General features: G+C 45.7%; 1 protein-coding gene across 5 annotated transcripts in view; it reads right to left on the reverse strand.

Annotated features, from left to right (window-relative positions):
• Window positions 1-18934, reverse strand: part of LOC147117132 (signal transducing adapter molecule 1-like) — a 113696-nt gene that overhangs the window by 60763 nt on the left and 33999 nt on the right. For all 5 annotated transcript variants that reach the window (XM_085987858.1, XM_085987860.1, XM_085987857.1 and 2 more), the window contains 2 exons: window positions 3786-3870; window positions 700-775 (listed from right to left, as the gene is read on the reverse strand). In XM_085987858.1, coding sequence (XP_085843984.1) covers window positions 700-775; window positions 3786-3870 — 161 coding nt within the window. The remainder of the gene's footprint in view (window positions 1-699; window positions 776-3785; window positions 3871-18934) is intronic.

Consider the following 18934-nt stretch of genomic DNA (forward strand, 5'->3'; position numbering starts at 1 on the left):
ATAGCCAATCAACCTAACTCGCACATTTCAGCGAAGGTTCACCAGGCTGATATCTAGGATGGCAGGAATGACGTACGAGGAGAGATTGGGTCGATTGGGCTTGTACTCGCTGGAGTTTAGAAGAATGAGAGGGGATCTCATTGAAACTTATAAAATTCTGACAGGACTGGACAGACTAGATGCAGGAAGAATGTTCCCGATGGTTGGGGAGTCCAGAACCAGGGGTCACAGTCTAAGGATAAGGGGTAGGCCATTTAGGACAGAAATAAGGAGGAATTTCTTCACCCAGAGAGTGGTGAACCTGAGGAATTCTCTACCACAGAAGGCAGTAGAGGCCAATTCATTAAATATATTCAAGAAGGAGTTGGATATATTTCTCAAGGCTAAAGGGATCAAGGGGTATGGGGAGAAAGCAGGGACCGGGTACTGAATTTGGATGATCAGCCATGATCGCATTGAATGGCGGAGCAGGCTCGAGGGGCTGAATGGCCTACTCTTGCTCCTATCTTCTACGTTTCTATGTTAAACAGTCATATCTTGCTACGGCACAGAATGCAATAAAAAAGTGGACAGTCGTTGTTCGGTGGCCTTATGATGCAGATAATACTGCATCATACCAGAGAAACTCTGAAGGTGGAGTGCACCTGTAGTACAAATAAATACAAACATACTCTCTTAGAACTAATAAATACTACTTACAGTTAGTGCCTGCATAGCAACATGAGGATCCTTGTGATTCACTCTTTTCATAATAGATCTCAAGCAGTCTTTTGGCCTAATGACAAATAGTACAGGTGCAAGTAGTTTATTTTTATTTTTTTTTGTTTAAAAAGAACACTAATGTTTCTAACTGAAGTTAACGGACTCAATCCAAACTGGTCACATTTGCCACAGTGATAGATAAAACTTAAAATACAGACAAATGTAAAATGCTAAATGTAGCAAGAAAAAGGGCATCATACATACTCCACAAATAGCACAGAGGGTGGAGCTGAAAGAGATCAAGAGGTATTAGTAGACTCAGTGCCTAACATGTCCAACCATTGCAGAGCAGCAATCAACTGATAAAGAATGCTTAATAATATATAATGGAAGTTAGAGGATGCTTTAACTGTACAGCGCTCTAGTCAGATTAGAATAGTCTTGGAAAGGATGCCGCGGAACATGGTACATCGGCGAGACCATGCAGACACTGCGACAACGGATGAACGGACACCACGCAACAATCACCAGGCAGCAGTCGGGGAACACTTCAGCAGTCAAGGACATTCAGCCTCCGATCTTCGGGTAAGCATTCTCCAAGGCGGCCTTCGAGACACACGACAACGCAAAATCGTCGAGCAGAAACTGATAGCCAAGTTCCGTACCCATGAGGACGGCCTCAACCGAGATCTTGGGTTCATGTCATGCTACATGTAACCCCACCTGACGCAGGGTCATCCAGACTCGAGTCGACATTGGCTTGTTCTCTCTACACAGATGCGGCTGGACCTGCTGGGATTTCCAGCAAAAAAAATGTTTTTTGTCTGTTTTTTTGTTTTTCATACAGACCCCAGCATCTGCAATATTTGACCCCTTGTGACCCCACCTCATTGTTCTTTGATGTAATGTTTTCCTGACTGACCTGTTTGGACACCATTCACACCTTTGATTGCTGTGATTATCTCTCTGCCGAGGTGTGATAAATGGCAGTTGGAAACATCACCTGTAAACATCTGACATGATTCTCTGACTATATAAGCTGTGTCTTTATGCATTTCTCCACTTCACCTGACGAAGGAGCAGCGCTCCGAAAGCTTGTGATTTCAAATAAAGCTGTTGGACTATAACCTGGTGTTGTGTGACTGCTTAGAATAGTCTTGAATACTATGTCCAGCTCTTGTCTCCAAAACACAATTCAAGCCCTGGAGTCAGTTGAGAGAAGAACCACAAGATTCAGAGGACTCAGTTATGAGGAAACAACTACAGAAACCTAAGTTTTCTGACCTTAGTGGAGGGGGGGATTGTGGAGAGACAACTACGGAGTAACCTCACAGATATATAAAAGAACACAAGGTATAGAAAAAGGAAATTTGAAGTGTACTGGTCTAGTTGATCTCATGTGGAATTAAACACAGGGAGAGGGGAAAGAGAGGTGAGGGAAGGAAGGATGTGGGAAGGTAAACGAGGAGGAAAAAGAGAGGAAAGGAAGTTGCAAGACATGTTTTGCTACTCAGTAGGTGGGGGAAGGGGAAGGACCCTTTCACAGCTCGGTATCGGGATGGGGGTTTCTACTAAGAGATGATTTAAGTACATTAAGATTGGCCGGCAGGGAGAGGTGATAATGGTAGCAGTGCTGGTCACATACGAAGATTAGAAAAGACGCCTTTTCGTGTTAACTCAGGTACTGGGAGCGAATAAAGACAAAGCAATATGTGCGCTGCACTTTTTTTTTAAAAAACATGAAAGCTTTGGGGAGCGAAGAACAGCATCCATTCAGCAATCTGGCCGCTTAAAACAACAGCTATCAATTGTGACAATGTGAGGAGAAGAGTGTCAGTCAAGGGTGTATTAAAAATTTGCGTGCCCTGGGTACCAAGAGAATTCAGGGCCCCCTTGCAGAAACCCCTACCCCCGCGTGTTATTTTACTCCTACCTAGCGATCTGTTCAATTTTTGTGACAGCTGCATATTTTGACCAGATATGGTTTTGCAGAATGGAAGGAGACAAAGCAAAGCAAGGAAGCAGAAAAGATAAATGTGCTTACCACGGAGCTGCTGGGCTGCAAGGTGGGCGGCTCAAAGACCGGGTGCCCTTGCAGGTGTGAGCATCTGCACTATATTATGAGAGAAACACCTTTTGCGGCCTCTCTTGTACTGCTCAGAGGCGCCAAGGAAATCTCCCTGCCGCTGGGACCACTCGCCAGCTGCAAGGTATAGGCTCAGCCAGTCTCCTTACCCAGGGTGTCACACACCGGTAAATAAAAAATACACAATGTAACCCCTACCCCCACGAGTGCTCAAATTCCAGCGATTGCTGTCCATTGCAATTAAAGCCACCGACATGAAGAACTGGCAGCTACAGGGAGGTGTTAGGAGCGACATTTAATACCTGCAAACCAGATTGCAAACCCGTTTTAAGTATGTGGAGCTGTGCTTAAGGGGCCCCAGCAGGGGTCCCATATTTGGCTGGGCCCCCTGGGCATGGGTTTAGCAAGCAGAATAGAGCAGCAACAGACAAGGGGAAAAAAATCATTTTTAAAATAATGCAAAGGAGGGAAAGACAGTAAAGGAAAAAAGATCACGTTCAGAAAAATGCAAACAATGTAAAATAGATGCAACTTCCAGCAAGGCTGCCTTAGCATTCATAGACTCACAGGACAGAAGGAGGACATTCAGCCCATCGTGCCTGTGCCAGCTCTTTGGAAGAGCTATCTAATTAGTCCCACTCCCCTGCTCTTTCCTCAAAGCCCTGCAAATGTTTCCTTTTCAACAATATATCCAATTCCCTTTTGAAAGGTACTGCTGAATCTGCTTCTACCACCCTTTAGGGCAGTGCATTCCAGATCATAACTCACGGTATAAAAAAGTCATAAATTACACTGTACTGCTAAACTATATTTGGCTGTGCCCAAGATTTACACAAACTCCTACTTCGATACAGGAGTGCTTAATTTGGAAACATGCCGAATGCTCTACTTACACAGCTATTTCTGATTTAACTCTCCAAGTTCCCATTCTGCAGAGCAGATGCAAACTGTACACAATCCAGTAGCAGCACTTAGTAAAATAAAAATTCTTACTCACCCAGTACGAGACTGCCCCACTTTGTCACAGATATCTAGTATGAGGCCCCAGTCCTCTGCGGTATTCATCTCACTGGTTGCTTTCTCTGTTGAATTTAAAAAACCATTGTAACATGACAAAAAACACACATATGCCCCAAAAAACTCTTAACCAGGAAACATTTGAGCACAGTATTATTCCTAGAATCTCCCTTTTACAACATTGGCTGCTTACATATTGTATCTCAGACAAAAATTATAAATTTGAGCCTTCATACAAAATACTGTAAGGTCTTAAAATATTTAACAAAAATATACAGATGCTGGAAATCTGAAATAAAAACAGAAAATGCTGGAAATACTCAGCAGGTCAGGCAGCATCTGTAGAGAGAGAAACCGAGTTAACGTTTCAGGTCGCTGACCCTTCGTCAGAACTGATGGAAGTTCTGACCATGGAGCTGCTCGACGAAGGGCCTCCAAACTTCCTTTCTTCTCTTTTTCCTACTCGTTTACCTTCTCACATCCTTCCTTCCCTTGCCCTCCTTTCCCCTCTCCCTGTGTTTAATTCCACACAAGATCAACTAGCTCTGACGATAAGTATTTTATTACTTAAAATATTTTAAATGCTTTTATCTTGAAACATAAATTCAACATTTTTCCCATTACATTTTCTGGAAGTCATTACTTGAACAACAACTTGCATTTAGTAGCAATTAATGTAGAAAAACATCAAAATGGATGCTGCACCGAAGTAGAAGATTTTTATTCAACTGTTCAATACTTGCAATTTCACCACGGCAAATATTTATCTGCTGTTTTATTTAACCTTGTAGTTGATCTCCTGTGTCAGCTGTGGCTCAGTTGGTAGCACCCTTGCCTCTGAGTTAGAAGGTTGTGGGTTGATAGTCCCACACCAGAGACTCGAGCAGATAAAGCTAGGCTGGCACTCCATGTTAAACCGAGGCCCCGTTTAATCTCTCAGGTGGGCGTAGAAGATCCATTGGCACTATTTCGAAAAAGAGCAGGGGAGTAACCCCCCGGTGTCCTGGCCAATATTTATCCTTCAACCAACATAACAAAAACAGATTATCTGGTCATTATCACATTGCTGGTTGTGGGACCTTGCTGTGCGCAAATTGGCTGCCGCATTTCCCACATTACAACAGTGACTCCACTTCAAAAAGTACTTCATTGGCTGTAAAGCGCTTTGAGATGTCCGGTGGTTGTGAAAGGCGCTATATAAATGCAAGTCTTTCTTTCTTTCTAACCCTTTGCTTTGGCTAATGCTTTCAGCTTGCCTGTGCATACTTACTGATGCTCCATTTCCACACCTTCAACCCCCTCGCCTCTCATTTCTCCTAATCTCATTCTCTTAAGTGACAATTTTAAATTGGTGATGCTTAGTCATGGATTCCTCAACCAGAGGAAATAGCCTTTCCTTGTTCACTTTAGCAAAACCTTTCAAAATTTCGAAACATCTATTAAATCTCATTTTACGCTTCTCTGATCCAGTGGAAATAATCCCAGTATCTCAAGTCTCTAACTATAGTTTCACATCCCTGGTATCATCCTGGTGAATCTATGCTGTAAACTCTCTATGGCTTTAATGTCCTTTCTATAATGGGATGCCCTAAATTGCACACAGTAGTGTAACTGGCTTAACCAATACATTGGTTAACCAATCAGTTTTTAGTGATGCTGGTTGAGGGATAAATGTTGGCTGGGACACCGAGGATAACTCCCCTGGTTCTTCTTCAAAATAGTGCCATGGGATCTTTTACGTCCAACTGAGAGAGCAGACAGAGCCTCAGTTTAACATCTCATCCGAAAGACGGCACCTTCGACAGCGCAGCACACCCTCAGTACTGCACTGGGAGCGTCAGCCTGGATTATCTGCTCAAGTCTCTGGAGTGGGACTTTAACCCACAACCTTCTGACTCAGGCAAGAGCACTACCCACAGAGCCACGGCTGCCAATCAGGAAGTTCAAACGAGTTTCACAGTGGATAGCTATCTTTTTTCCTAGCAGCACCATACATACCAGGTCTGTGTGGAGTTGGCTCCTCTCAGCTGGGGTAGCACTGGGATGCTGCAATTAGCTCCAGGGTTACGCAAAGGAAGTTTGGTCAGATTTCCTGCATGGCTCTTTATCCAGCAAAACATGGGTGTGTGGAAATCAGATGAGGGTAGGATTGGATTTAGCTGGGATGCTCTCTACCTGTGGTCAAATAACCTCCCAAAACACACAGTCTAAGCTTGCACGTTAAGCTTGCATTTGAGGATGGTATTAAAGTATGACCAGCACCTGCGTAACTGTAACCCAGCAACGAGTCGTCTCTTTTTTCCCCTCAGGTGAAAAAAAATTGGCAGTAAAACTCCTGATGAGCAACAGCCTACCCAATAGGAAATACACTTTAGAACCAATTTGATTTTGGGAACCGTTTCTACTAAAGCTAATGTAGAATATGTGTTAACAGGATACCTGTTAAGTCTGTGTGTTATATTGAGAATTACTACACAGACCACAAGAGTAAAATTTAACAGGTCTTTACTGGTTGAAGGTCAGGGCGGAACTGCCCAATAAATCATTACACAGCACTTATATACCGGTGTGGTCACCGCCGGTATTACAGTATACAGCAGCCAAGATAAAGTAGTGCAACACTCAAAATAGTTCTCTTAAAGGTGGAACGGTTACATACACTACAATCCTCCCTTTTTAGCTTAAACGTATATATTCCCCATTAACATAATATCATAACATATATACACGACTTCATGTAAAACAGTTCACAGATTCAGTCTCTGAGGCGGCGCCTCCTGACTCGGTCCGGATAACGCCTCGGTGGCGTAGTAGTTTCTTGTTGCTGGGGTGACTCATCTAATAGTCCTTCACTGGACTTAACAGCTTGAACTTTCGTAACTGCAGAACCAGCATTGCTGACTTCTAAAGGCTCGAGTACCTTGGGAAGTTTTTCTACTTCCAGCCTGATTTGGCTCAGTTCAGAGGGACCACGTGCGTGACAGCTCAAAGTAGCAGACTGCTTCTCTTCCACTGTAATGTTCTGTAGTTCTTTGACTACCTTTGACGGAGGCTCTTTAATAGTCAGCCTCGCCTCAGATTTTGATTTCCCTGCGATAAACTGCAGCAAGCCGGTCATCTTACAAGTTGTTTGTTTCAGAGTGAGACGATGAATAGTGCCACGATGCTCAATGTCCACATCTTCAGAAGCATGAAGAATTTCACCATTTAGAATCCATTTTGGAGGCTTCACGTCCGCAACTGAAAGCTCACACTCAAGAATGGCGTCACTTGGCTCTGTTACTTCCACATCACATATGGGTTTAATGATGACAATTGATTGCTCTTCTACATATATCTTTGCTGTGCTTTGGTCATCTATGGTATCGCACATGTAGTTGCCTTCATCTTCAAAAGCGACATTATTAATAACGAGCTTCCTGTACACATCTTCACTCACAATCTCATATTTATTACTGGAATGAATCTCTTTGTCTTTGTAATACCACTTGACAGCGGCATTTGGCCTGGAAACCTTGCATTCGAAAATGACACGATGTTTCTCTATGCCAATCTTCTCTCTTAAGGGGTTCACGATTTTAACTGGCAATTCTTTAATTCGAAGCAAAGCTCTGGAAGTAGCTCTTTCAGCAACAAACTTGATCTTTGTAGCATCTTCAGTTTTTGCCTCTGCCACCACTTCCCCGAGTGGCTTATTACTGTTGACACTGCTCACAAAAGGGTGCTCTTTCTTCTTAGCTTTCAACTGATCGATGAATTTGACATATTCCCTTTCTTGCTCAGATTTGATTCGTTTGGCCTCATCGCGCAGACGGTTTGTGTGTTCCTGTTCCATTTCCTCAATCAGCTGCTTCTGCTGTCTTCCCAGATTCTCCAACTCTGTGTCAAAGAACTTTTTTTTGCATTCATCTCTTGCTCAAAACGGCGAATCATTTGCTCTAATTGCTGTTGTAATTTGAAATTGAGTTGAGTTCGAGCCCGGTGTTCCTCAGAAACGTGCATGTCTGTAGACTGGACAGACTCAGAATTCTCTGTCAAACTACGTTGTTGTTGTTCAGCGGAATTCTGTTCTGATACTTTGTTCTCTCCTGAAGCATTTATGCTCTCCTTCGTTTTTCCATCATTAGACTGCAAGTCCATTTTAGACTTGTCATTTGCACCTGGGCTGACCTTACCATCATCAGTTCCAGAGTCTGAGCTGATCCTGGGTAGGCGGCAATCTTCCTCGCCGTCAAAGAAACTGCACGGCTCGAGTCTTCCCTCGCGATCGGACGTGATGACAGTTCTGGTGACGTTGCAGTAGTATTCCATATCCTCGTCAGAAGACGTGCTTGGATCATCGGCTCCGTCTACCTGCCCTTGAGTTGACTGCTCTCCTCTTTTCTTCCCCGAAGGATCTCGGTAGAATGGAAAATCCTCTTCACCATATGACTTGCCACCATAAAAGGGAGTCAACCCGAAAAATGTAGTTGAGTGGGCCCGGGCACTGCGTCGGGGGTACCTCCTTTTGTTTGAATCATTATCCTGGGCTTTGTTCCCGTCACCATCCTCCTGTGAAGTCTGGTTTCCGCACTGCAGCACGTGCTTCTGAAACAGGTTTTTCACCCTTTGTTTGTAGACTTTGTTGCACGTTGGACACCTCAGGACTCCCCGCTCATTTTCTGGACTTTCCGTCATTGCTTTTAGGGGGTGCCAGTCCATATTGATTTTCCTGATCCACTCCCGTCCCAGAAGTGGTGGGCCTCCCTCAGGTAGTACATATATGTTCATTCCTTGGTGCTCTTTGCCCTTGTGTCTCACCTTGACTTTTATCTTTCCGATGGGGTATACTCTTTGCCCCGTATATGTCTTTAATACTATCTTCGTATTCCGTAGGGGAATATGTGTGAATAACCTTTTGTAATCTTGCTTATTCATGACCGTCAACGCCGATCCGGTGTCCACTTCCATCTTCACCTGGACCCTTGCTATCTGAAGTGTGACCCAGATAGTTTGTCGGTCAGCTTCCTTACTCACATTGTGAATTCTCAGACTACCCAGTTCCTTGCTGTTGGAGTCCGAATCCGAATTCTGTTCATCCGAACTCTTCTCAGCCACCTTGTGTACCTTGCTGCACTTTTCCTGCGGTGACTTTTTGTTGCTGGTCTTCTTTCCTGACCGGCATACTTTAGCTATGTGACCAAGCTTGCCACATTTTCTACATTCCTGGTTTTTAAACCAGCATTGGTTCTGATTGTGTGTTGTCTTCCCACAACGATAACATTTCGTTGTACCCACAGCCATTTGATCTACGCTGAGTACCGCTGCCTTCAGCTGCATTTCCGCAGTGCCTCTCGCTGCGGCTTCGTGCGATGCTGCAATAGTGACAGCCTTATCAAGTGTAAGATCATTCTCTTCAAGCAGCCGCTTTTGGGTTCCCTCTTTCGACAATCCACACACGAATTTGTCTCTCAGTGCCTCCGTCAGGCCTTCCCCAAACTGGCAGTATTTCGCTAGCTTACGCAGTTCAATTAAGTACTCGCGTTGCTTTCCTCTTTCAGTTGCGTTCTCGCCTAAAATTTAAATCGTTCCGCTAACATCAGCGGTGTGGGGTTCAAATGATCCTTCAGGACAGCAACAATATTAGCGAAAGTCTGATCCGCCGGTTTAGCTGGTGATAGAAGATGCTTCAATAGCCCGTATGTCTTCGCACCCATTGAGTTTAGTAAGGTTAATGCTTTATCTTCATTTGATATTTTATTTGCCTTACAATATATCTCTATGCGTTCTACATACGTGGCCCAATCTTCAACATCAGGATCGAAATCGTTGATGTTACCACGCTTAGGCATCTTCGCAACCTTCTTGAGAAACAAAAGAATTATTTTTTTAAATTTTTTTTTACAAAATGGCGGTTTCCCGCGCTTGTCTTCTTCCCCCGCCTCCGAAAATGGCGGCTTCCCGCGTTTTGCCTTTCTCCCCCCCCCCCCCCCGCTGGCTGTAATGGCGATTGCCGAATTGCTGCGTTCGCCCTCCCCAGCGGTTTTCAAATCGCTGCCTCCAGGCCCCTCTTGCAGTCCGGTCCTTTCCCCCCCGGCTGCGGCGGAGTTCTCCGCGGTTTTTTTTTTTATTTCCTTATTTTCTCCCGCGCTTACGCTGTCCCGGTCGCTGCGCCTCCTGGCCTCGGTAGCTGCCCGGCCTTTTTCCACCGGTCGCGGTCGAGCTCTCTCTCGACGCTGTTGCGTCTCCCAGCCCGCTATTTTCTCCCGCGCCTTACGCTGTCCCGGTCGCTGCGCCTCGCGGCCTCGGTAGCTGCCCGGCCTTTTTCACCGGTCGCGGTCGAGCTGTCTCTCGACGCTGTTGCGTCTCCCAGCCTGCTTGTAGCCCGGTCTCTCACACCGGCTGCGTTCCCGCTTGTAGCCCGGTCTCTCACACCGGCTGTGTTTGCGTTCACCGCGGCTTCCGTGCCTTACGCTGCCCCAGTCTCAGCGCTTCTGGCCCCGACTTCTGTCTGGCTCCTTTCCCCGGCTGTGGTCGAGTTCTCCGTCCTTATATCCTCCGTTTTTTTTTCTCCCCTACTCACAGTCAACGTGGCCGACTTGCTTATCGTCGCTGATCGGCTCACCCACCACCGTGATAGAAGGGACGATCACTGCCTGTTGCTGATGGAAGGCTTCGTGTCAGAATTCTTCCTTCTTCCTTTGCTCTGCAGACCCGAGTCTTTTCTCAACAGAATGATGAGGGCGGATGCCTCCTCTCGACGCCCGTTAAACTGCCTTGGATGTATCTCTGCCGCAGGGTAAGATTGAACTCGTCGCCATTGTTAAGTCTGTGTGTTATATTGAGAATTACTACACAGACCACAAGAGTAAAATTTAACAGGTCTTTACTGGTTGAAGGTCAGGGCAGAACTGCCCAATAAATCATTACACAGCACTTATATACCGGTGTGGTCACCGCCGGTATTACAGTATACAGCAGCCAAGATAAAGTAGTGCAACACTCAAAATAGTTCTCTTAAAGGTGGAACGGTTACATACACTACAATACCAGTTTATTCTTTGGACAATTTGCACATAAAATAAGGTGCGTCAATCGTACCTCATATTAGGTTTCATGACCTGCAAATTGTTTAATCAATTTTGGCTTTTTTTCCCCTAAGTTACCGTAAAAAATTAGCAGGAATTATAATTAAACTGAAAATCTTCAAGAGGATTCAGTTTATAGACAGGGAAGATGCTTCCTGTAAAGTATTTTTTTTTTAAATCAATTGATTTAGATGCAGGACAAAAGCTATTTTTACACAGACTGTGCATCTAATGGGCTTTGAATGCAAGATCAACCAATAATTTTTAGATACAGTACAAACATCTGTATGCCAATAGATACCTACGTACAAAGTGCAAAAGGCCTTGTACATCACAGTCAGAGTGCCCCCTGCAGTTTATAATACAGTTTAGACTGGCAGTCAACTACACTTTGTTGATAATCAGTGGATCTGTGTTTGTTGATTTTGACTAACAAGCATGTACTCAACCCCTCTGTAAGTGGGTGTTTTCTCGAGCGTCTTTCTCCAGTTTTGTATGGAGGCTGACAACACCCCGGTCTATTTCTCTCTCCATTACCTCTGCCAACCTTAGCACTGCCTCCATGTTGCCTCCAGTCTTTGATGAGCCACAATTTTATCCAGTTAAACATTGGGAAGACTGAAGCCATTCACTTCAGCCCCTGCCACAATCTCCATAGCCTTGCCAACAACTCCATCCCACTCTCCCACAGCTACCGTCTCAGGTTGAGCCAGACTATTCACAACCTCGACATCCTATTTGACCTGAAGCTGGGTTCCGACCCCAACTTCTCTCCACAAAAAAATGCCTACTTCCGTCTCCGTAACATCACCTGTCCTAGCCTCTGTCTCAGCCCACCTGCGCTGAAACCCAACAGCCATACCTCGTCACCGCCAGACTCGACTATTCCATTGATCTCCTGACCGGCATTTTAATGAACAAAGAACAGTTGGATCAGGTGAGGCAGCTTAAATATCTGGGAAGTATAATGAATGAAGTTGGCAGATGTGCCAAGGAGGTAAAAGCTAGGATCACAATGGGAAAAGTTGCATTTAATAGAAGGGTATGGACTGGACAACTAAATAAAGAACTTAAGAAAAGATTAGTGATGAGTTTGTTATGGAGTGTGTGCTGAAACATGGACACCGAGGAAAGAGGCAGTCAGAGCTTCGAGATGTGGGTTTAGAGAAAGCAAAAAGTTATGAGAAAGTGTTGGCAATGATACAAGAACATAATTTGATTGATTTCATCAGAGAAAGGCAAACAAATTGGATTGGGCAGATGCTGAGAGGGGATATGATGGTGAAAGAGGTGTTAGAAGGGCGGATGGAAGGAAAAAGACCAATAGGGAGGAAAAGGATACTTACTTGAAGAATGGAAGATTGTATGAAGAATTGAAGTGAGAAGCATAAGACAGAGTGGTTTGGTGGAGGAAAAATTGATCCAGAACCTGCCTCAGACAGACCACTGATAATGAAAGTCGTCTTCTTGTCGTGTCCACGGACAGTCTATACATAGCCCAGCCAGAACTGGACACATTTTTGCGCCTGGTTGGATTCGGCAAGATCTGCAACAGTGCAGGGTTCCTCTAACGATGGGCATTGCAAGAGATGTTGCATAGTCTGTGCCTCAGTTCCACATTCACAAGTTGTCGGGCTGGTTGAATATCCCCATTTGCTTAGTGACACCTTTGAGCAACCTACACCGGTCCTAAGTCTGTTAAGGCACTTCCAGATTGCCCAGTTGCAATTAGCTCCTGGGGGAAGGCTTTCATCAGGTAAAATTTCCATCGCTGAGGGTTGTTCAAGACTGGCGAGCCGGTCTTTCCACAAGGCGATGCGGGCTTCAGATGAGGTTGATTGTAATGGAACACCACTGTTCATGAAACTCTTCCTTGACTTTAGGTGGCTGGGTGTAGGTGTATGACACTGCAGAGCATCAGCATCTACTGCAGTCATACCAAAACATGCTCCACTATTAGTTTTTGCTCATATGGATTTAAGGATGACACCCTTTGTGCTGCAATGAAGGTGGAGAGAATTTAGGTTATACTGATTGGTACTGTGCCCAATGCAATTTACATTGCAGCAGCTAAATAGGTTTCTATGTACATTATAGAAATGTGCTTCAGTTTTATACACACACACGTCAACAATGATGTGATGTGAAGGGAGAAATACTTTTTTGATAGGTCCAATCAGTGCTGTTTCTGGTGCAATAGTACTCGGTTACTATAAACCGGAAGCAGCTCCGATAGGTCCAATGTGCACTTCTAGAAATCAGAAGGTCGGAGAAAAAAAAACTGTTGTTTCACCAGCTAGCCGGGCTGGTGGCAGGTACTGCACTAATCCTTCCTGGGCGGCGGGCTGGGCTCGATCAGGTGGCTCTGCAGCGGGGTCGAGCAGCAAGTCAGAAGGCGGAGGCAAACAGAGACGGAGGGTGGAGCACTCGGGAGACGGCCGGCGCTGCAAAGCAGGTCGCCGTTCGGACCAAGCAGAGGGAGGGAAAAGTCCCAGAGAGTCCGGCGGAAACGAGTCTCCAACTATTAAAAATATCTGTCAATAAAAACCGCGGACAACAGCGTTGTCAGCAGCAGCAGGAAAGTGCAGGAGGCGCCATTTTTTCTCGGCAGGGAAAAAAGGAAAGCGCAGGAGGCGCCATTTTTGATTTTCAGGATGCCTAAGACTGGCAATATTACTGCTTTCGATAGTAATATAGAGGATTGGACCACATATGTGGAAAGAGTGGAGGTATATTGCACAGCGAATGAAGTAGAGGATGATAAAAAGGCATCGGTACTTCTAAATCTGATGGGCGCAAGGACATACGGGCTGTTACGAAACTTAATCACTCCAGCCAAACCGATGGACAAGAATTTTAAGGAGATTGTTGATACCCTACAGGAGCACTTAAACCCAACACCGCTGCTGATAGCGGAACAATTCAAATTCTTCGGGAGGAATCAGCACAAGAATGAAAGTAACGCTGATTACCTCACCAAATTAAGAAGGCTGTCAAAGCACTGCCAATTCGGGGCAGGACTGGCAGATTCTCTACGAGACAAATTCGTCTGCGGTCTCCTAAGTGAAGGAACACAGAAAAGGCTACTTTCTGAGAAAGATTTGACACTGGACAAGGCTTTCAGTGTGGCTGTATCATACGAAGCAGCAGCAGGAGGAGCTGCAGAGATACATCAAAAGCCACAGGACTTCGGCACCCATGAAATGACACGGGGTTTCGAGAGATGTTATCGCTGCGGCAGATCCACCCATGACCAGAGGGACTGCTGGTTCAAGGACAAAGCATGCAGGCAATGCGGAAAGATGGGACACATTGCACATGTATGCCGATCTGGAAAAAAAAAATCCACTGACAGAAAAAAAATCATAAGGAAACGTACAGAAAGGTACAAATGATGACAGACAGTAGCTCCGAAGACCAGAAGAGCGATAGCGACTCCGGAAACAAGAGACTAAGCTGTCTCAAATTACATAATGTAATTGTCAAAGAAGATTACCAGACCATTTGGGTTACCCTCACGATAGCAGGGTCCCCAGTTAAAATGGAGCTAGATACAGGATCAGCTCTGACCGTCATAAGTCGACGGGATTACGAGCGGCTATTTCCGCATATACCTTTGAAAGACACATCCATTATCTGGAAGACATATACGGGGCAGAAAGTATACCCCAGAGGGAAAATAAAGGTGCCTGTTGTATACAACGGCAAGGAAATACAGTAGTTGTATTTATACGTTCTGCAAGATGGTGGTCCACCGCTGTTGGGAAGTGAATGGATCAGGAAGATACGTTTAGACTGGCACTCCATTCAGGCACTGACGGTGACCAGTCAGAAAAAAAATGATGATGACGTCATACCTGAACGATTAAGAGACATCTTGGCCAACGCCAAAGAAGTGTTTCAACAGGAACTAGGAACCTTGAAAGGCGTCACCACCTCAATAAAAGTGGAAGATGCGGCAATTCCCAAGTTTTTTAAGGCAAGGCCGGTGCCATACGCAATTCGTCCAGCAGTCGAGGCAGAGCTGGAGAATTTGGAAAAGGCAGGCGTGTTATCCAAGGTAGATTGGAGCGAGTGGGCAACACCCATCGTCCCGGTCATGAAGAAAACGTTGAATAATGATAAATCTGAAGAACAGAGAAAAATTCGCATCTGTGGCGACTTCAAGGTGACTGTAAACCTGGTCCTTCACACGGTACAGTATCCTCAGAAGATATTTTCGCCTCACTATCCAGAGGGAAACGTTTCACCAAAATTGACTTGGCACAGGCATATCTACAGATGGAGGTTGAAGAGGCCTCTAAAAAGTATCTCACGATAAATACACACAAAGGCCTGTACCAGTACAATCGACTGGTTTTCAGAGTAGCATCAGCTCCAGCTATCTGGCAAAGAGCTATGGAGCAAGTCCTGCAAGGGATTCCGGGGGCTCAATGCTACCTAGATGACATCCTTGTAACAGGAGAAAACGACAACGAGCACCTTGCCAATTTGGAGCAGGTGCTCACTAGGCTGAGAGAATGGGGCCTACGAGCAAATCGCCCCAAGTGCAAATTTTTTCAGAAACAAATATCATATTGTGGCCATATAATTAACGAAGAAGGGTTGCATAAATCACCTGAAAAAATTGAAGCGGTCATAAAAGCCCCAGCACCTGAAAATGTCTCACAATTAAGGTCGTTCCTGGGATTGATAAATTACTATCATAAATTTTTACCGAACTTGTCAACTGTTCTGCACCCTCTTAACGCACTGCTACAAACGGGAGTAATTTGGAAATGGAGCGAACACTGTAAACGTGCCTTCCATAAATGCAAAGGCTTGATCACGTCCAAGGAAGTGTTGGCTCATTACAACCCATCACTGCCAATCAGACTGGCGTGCGATGCATCCCCTTACGGCGTAGGAGCGGTATTATCGCATAGATTCCCTGATGGCTCGGAGCGGCCGATAGCTTTTGCGTCACGCTCATTGAACTCAGCTGAGCGTAACTATGCCCAGATCGACAGGGAAGCACTCAGCCTGGTGTGGGGAGTGAAGAAATTCAACCATTACCTACACAGACAAAAATTTACCTTGTTGACTGACCATCAACCCCTCGTCTCCATATTCAACCCTAAAAAGGGCGTTCCCATTATGACAGCGCAAAGGCTACAGAGGTGGTCCCTTTTCCTAGGGGCACACCAATATGACAGAATACAAAGGATCAAAACAGCATGGGAATGCTGACGGTTTATCGCGCCTACCGTTGCCAACGGTAGAAGAGGCACCTACAGTGGACCCAGTGGAGATGTTCCACTCAACCATAGTGGAATGTCTACCAGTAACAAATTCTACCATTGAAAAGGAAACGAGAAATGACCCGACTCTCACGAGTCTACGATTTAACGGTGAAGGGATGGCCAGCACATGGCAAACCACTGTTGCCAGCATTCTCGCAAAGAGGAGAACAGCTGTCAGTGTGCCGAGGAACCTTGATGTGTGGATCCAGAGTGGTGATTCCACCCAAACTCCAGGATAAAGTGCTAAAGGAGCTTCACGAGGGGCATCTGGGTGGAGTGAAAATGAAGAACCTAGCCAGAGCGTTTGTGTGGTGGCCAGGTATCGATGGAGACATCGAAGAAATGACCAAGAGCTGTCTAGGATGCCAGAAGGTCCAAAACGTCCCACCACAAGCCCCTCTACATCCATGGGAGTGGCCCTCATCTCCATGGCAAAGGATACATATCGACTTTGCTGGTCCATTTATGGACTCAATGTTCTTAATCGCGGTGGATGCACACTCCAAATGGCCGGAGGTAATAAAGATGTCCTCCACCACCACGGAAAAAACCATCACAGTATTAAGGACCATATTTGCCAGGAATGGGCTGCCTGAACAGATCTGTTCTGATAATGGACCGCAATTTGTGTCCGAAGAATTCAGGAAGTTCTTAAAAAACAATGGGGTTAAGCACTACACGTCCACCCCATACCATCCCGCCACCAATGGATTAGCTGAAAGGTTTGTCCAGACCTTCAAGAAGGCCATAAAGGCCATGGGTAATGAAGACATAAATCTACAACATAAGGTAGATAACTTCTTGTTTGCGTACAGGAATGCAACACATGTGGTTACAAACCAAACTCCCGCCATGATGTTTTTCAATAGAAGACTAAGATGCCGGCTGGATTTGATCAAGCCAAACATCAGAAGGGACGTAGAGAACCGGCAATTTCAAGGCATGAATGAAAGGCCAACTAGAACCTTCCAGATAGGTCAACAAGTTTTGGCCCGGGACTACCGTACCGAGAAATAGCAGCCTGGAACTATTTGCACACGACTAGGACCGCTGATGTATACCGTGGACATTGGAGAAAGCATAATAAGACGCCATGCTGACCAGATCATAGAGTCATCCGAAAAGGGACAACCTACACCACAACTCTATATGCCTAATGATGAAGCAGAGATACCCATAGTATCTACCTCCGATCCGGTGATACTGGAACCAGATGAACCCGACACTGGCAGTCAAGCCGAATCGACCTTGCCACACATCGAACCTACTACACCACCGAAAACTACTACACCACCGAGGCGTTATCCGGACCGAGTCAGGAAGCCTCCAGAGAGACTGACTTATAATTGATTAACTGCAGCAAATGTGTAGATTATTGTTCTTGTAAACATGTTAATTAATGATTACTTAAAAATGTTATGTACTAATTATCTAAAAGGGGAGGAATTGTAGTGTATGTACCTTTAAGAGCCCCTGTGTACTGTAATACCACTCGGGTATATAATCCTGTATAGCGTCTTGTATTTTTTAGTTCACCTCCAGACTTTGTTCAGTAAACACCTGTTAAACCAACTCCTGCATTCCGTGTCTCCATTAACACACGGATACAACAATTTAGGACTGAGATGAGGAGGAATTTCTTCACCCAGAGAGTGGTGAACCTGTGGAATTCTCTACCACAGAAGGCAGTAGAGGCCAATTCATTAATTATATTCAAGGAGTTGTTGGATATATTTCTTAAGGCTAAAGGGATATGGGGAGAAAGCAGGGACAGGGTACTGAATTTGGATGATCAGCCATGATCTCATTGAATGGCGGAGCAGGCTCGAGGGGCCGAATGGCCTACTTCTGCTCCTATCTTCTATGTTTCTATGTTTCCTACCTCAGTTTTTGGGAATGACGCTCCTCTCTCCCGACTGTACACTTTTTACATGGATGCACTGGCTAGGAGCGTGGAGGAGTCCGCCTCCACCATCGCTCTCAATCTCTGCGCAAACCATAGAGCCCATCCTTGGCACTTTGCAGAGGATGGTTGACTCGCAGAGACCGTGGGGACCCACACCGGATGGCCGCGTGTCATGGGTGAGGTGGCAGCTGCTATTGCAGCACTGGCCGAGACAATGCAACAGCTTAGTGCTGTAATGGAGTCAGTGGTTGGTGGCATCCAATCTCAGAAAGCTCTCATGCCATCTCAGATTGATGCCACGCAAGCGCTGACAGCTGCCATCGTCGCTGGGTCGCCCACTGTCCACCGGGGATCTCACGGTGCTGCAGCAGGCCAGCTATCTGTGCTCGAGCAGATTGCTCCGGATGCGGAGATTCTGCCCCGGGGGAGTGCCAGTGTGTCGGTCGAGCAGGAAGATGCTGTCCTCTCAGGATGACAGCATTCCTGCTCCCACCACTGCCACTCTGCCATTACACTTGCCGCAGCCTGTAACCCAGCCAGCTGCCGCCCATGCCGAGTTGGTGCAGTCTGCAGCCGGGCCTTTCAGGCCCAGAGCTGGTCGGAGGCGTCCTGCAAGGCCATCTGCAGTCTCTGGCTCCCAGACTCAGCAGCCTTGGTGCAGCCACATTACGGAGGAGCAGGAGGGTTGGGAGGAGGGAATTGCAAAGGGGAGGGAAATCATTGCGGAAGGTCCAGTAAATAAAATGTTAATAGCAAATGGGGGGAGTGGGTGTACAAAGGTTGATGTGTTTGTAAATATATTGTTCAGTTTGATAAGAAATAGTTCCGTTTGCTAAGAACCAGTTGTGTTTGTTCATAAATTGTTGTGTTTGTT

Source organism: Somniosus microcephalus, chromosome 5 (assembly GCF_052327205.1).
Source record: "Somniosus microcephalus isolate GS21.2 chromosome 5, FLI_Smic_1.0, whole genome shotgun sequence".
Taxonomy (NCBI): domain Eukaryota; kingdom Metazoa; phylum Chordata; class Chondrichthyes; order Squaliformes; family Somniosidae; genus Somniosus; species Somniosus microcephalus.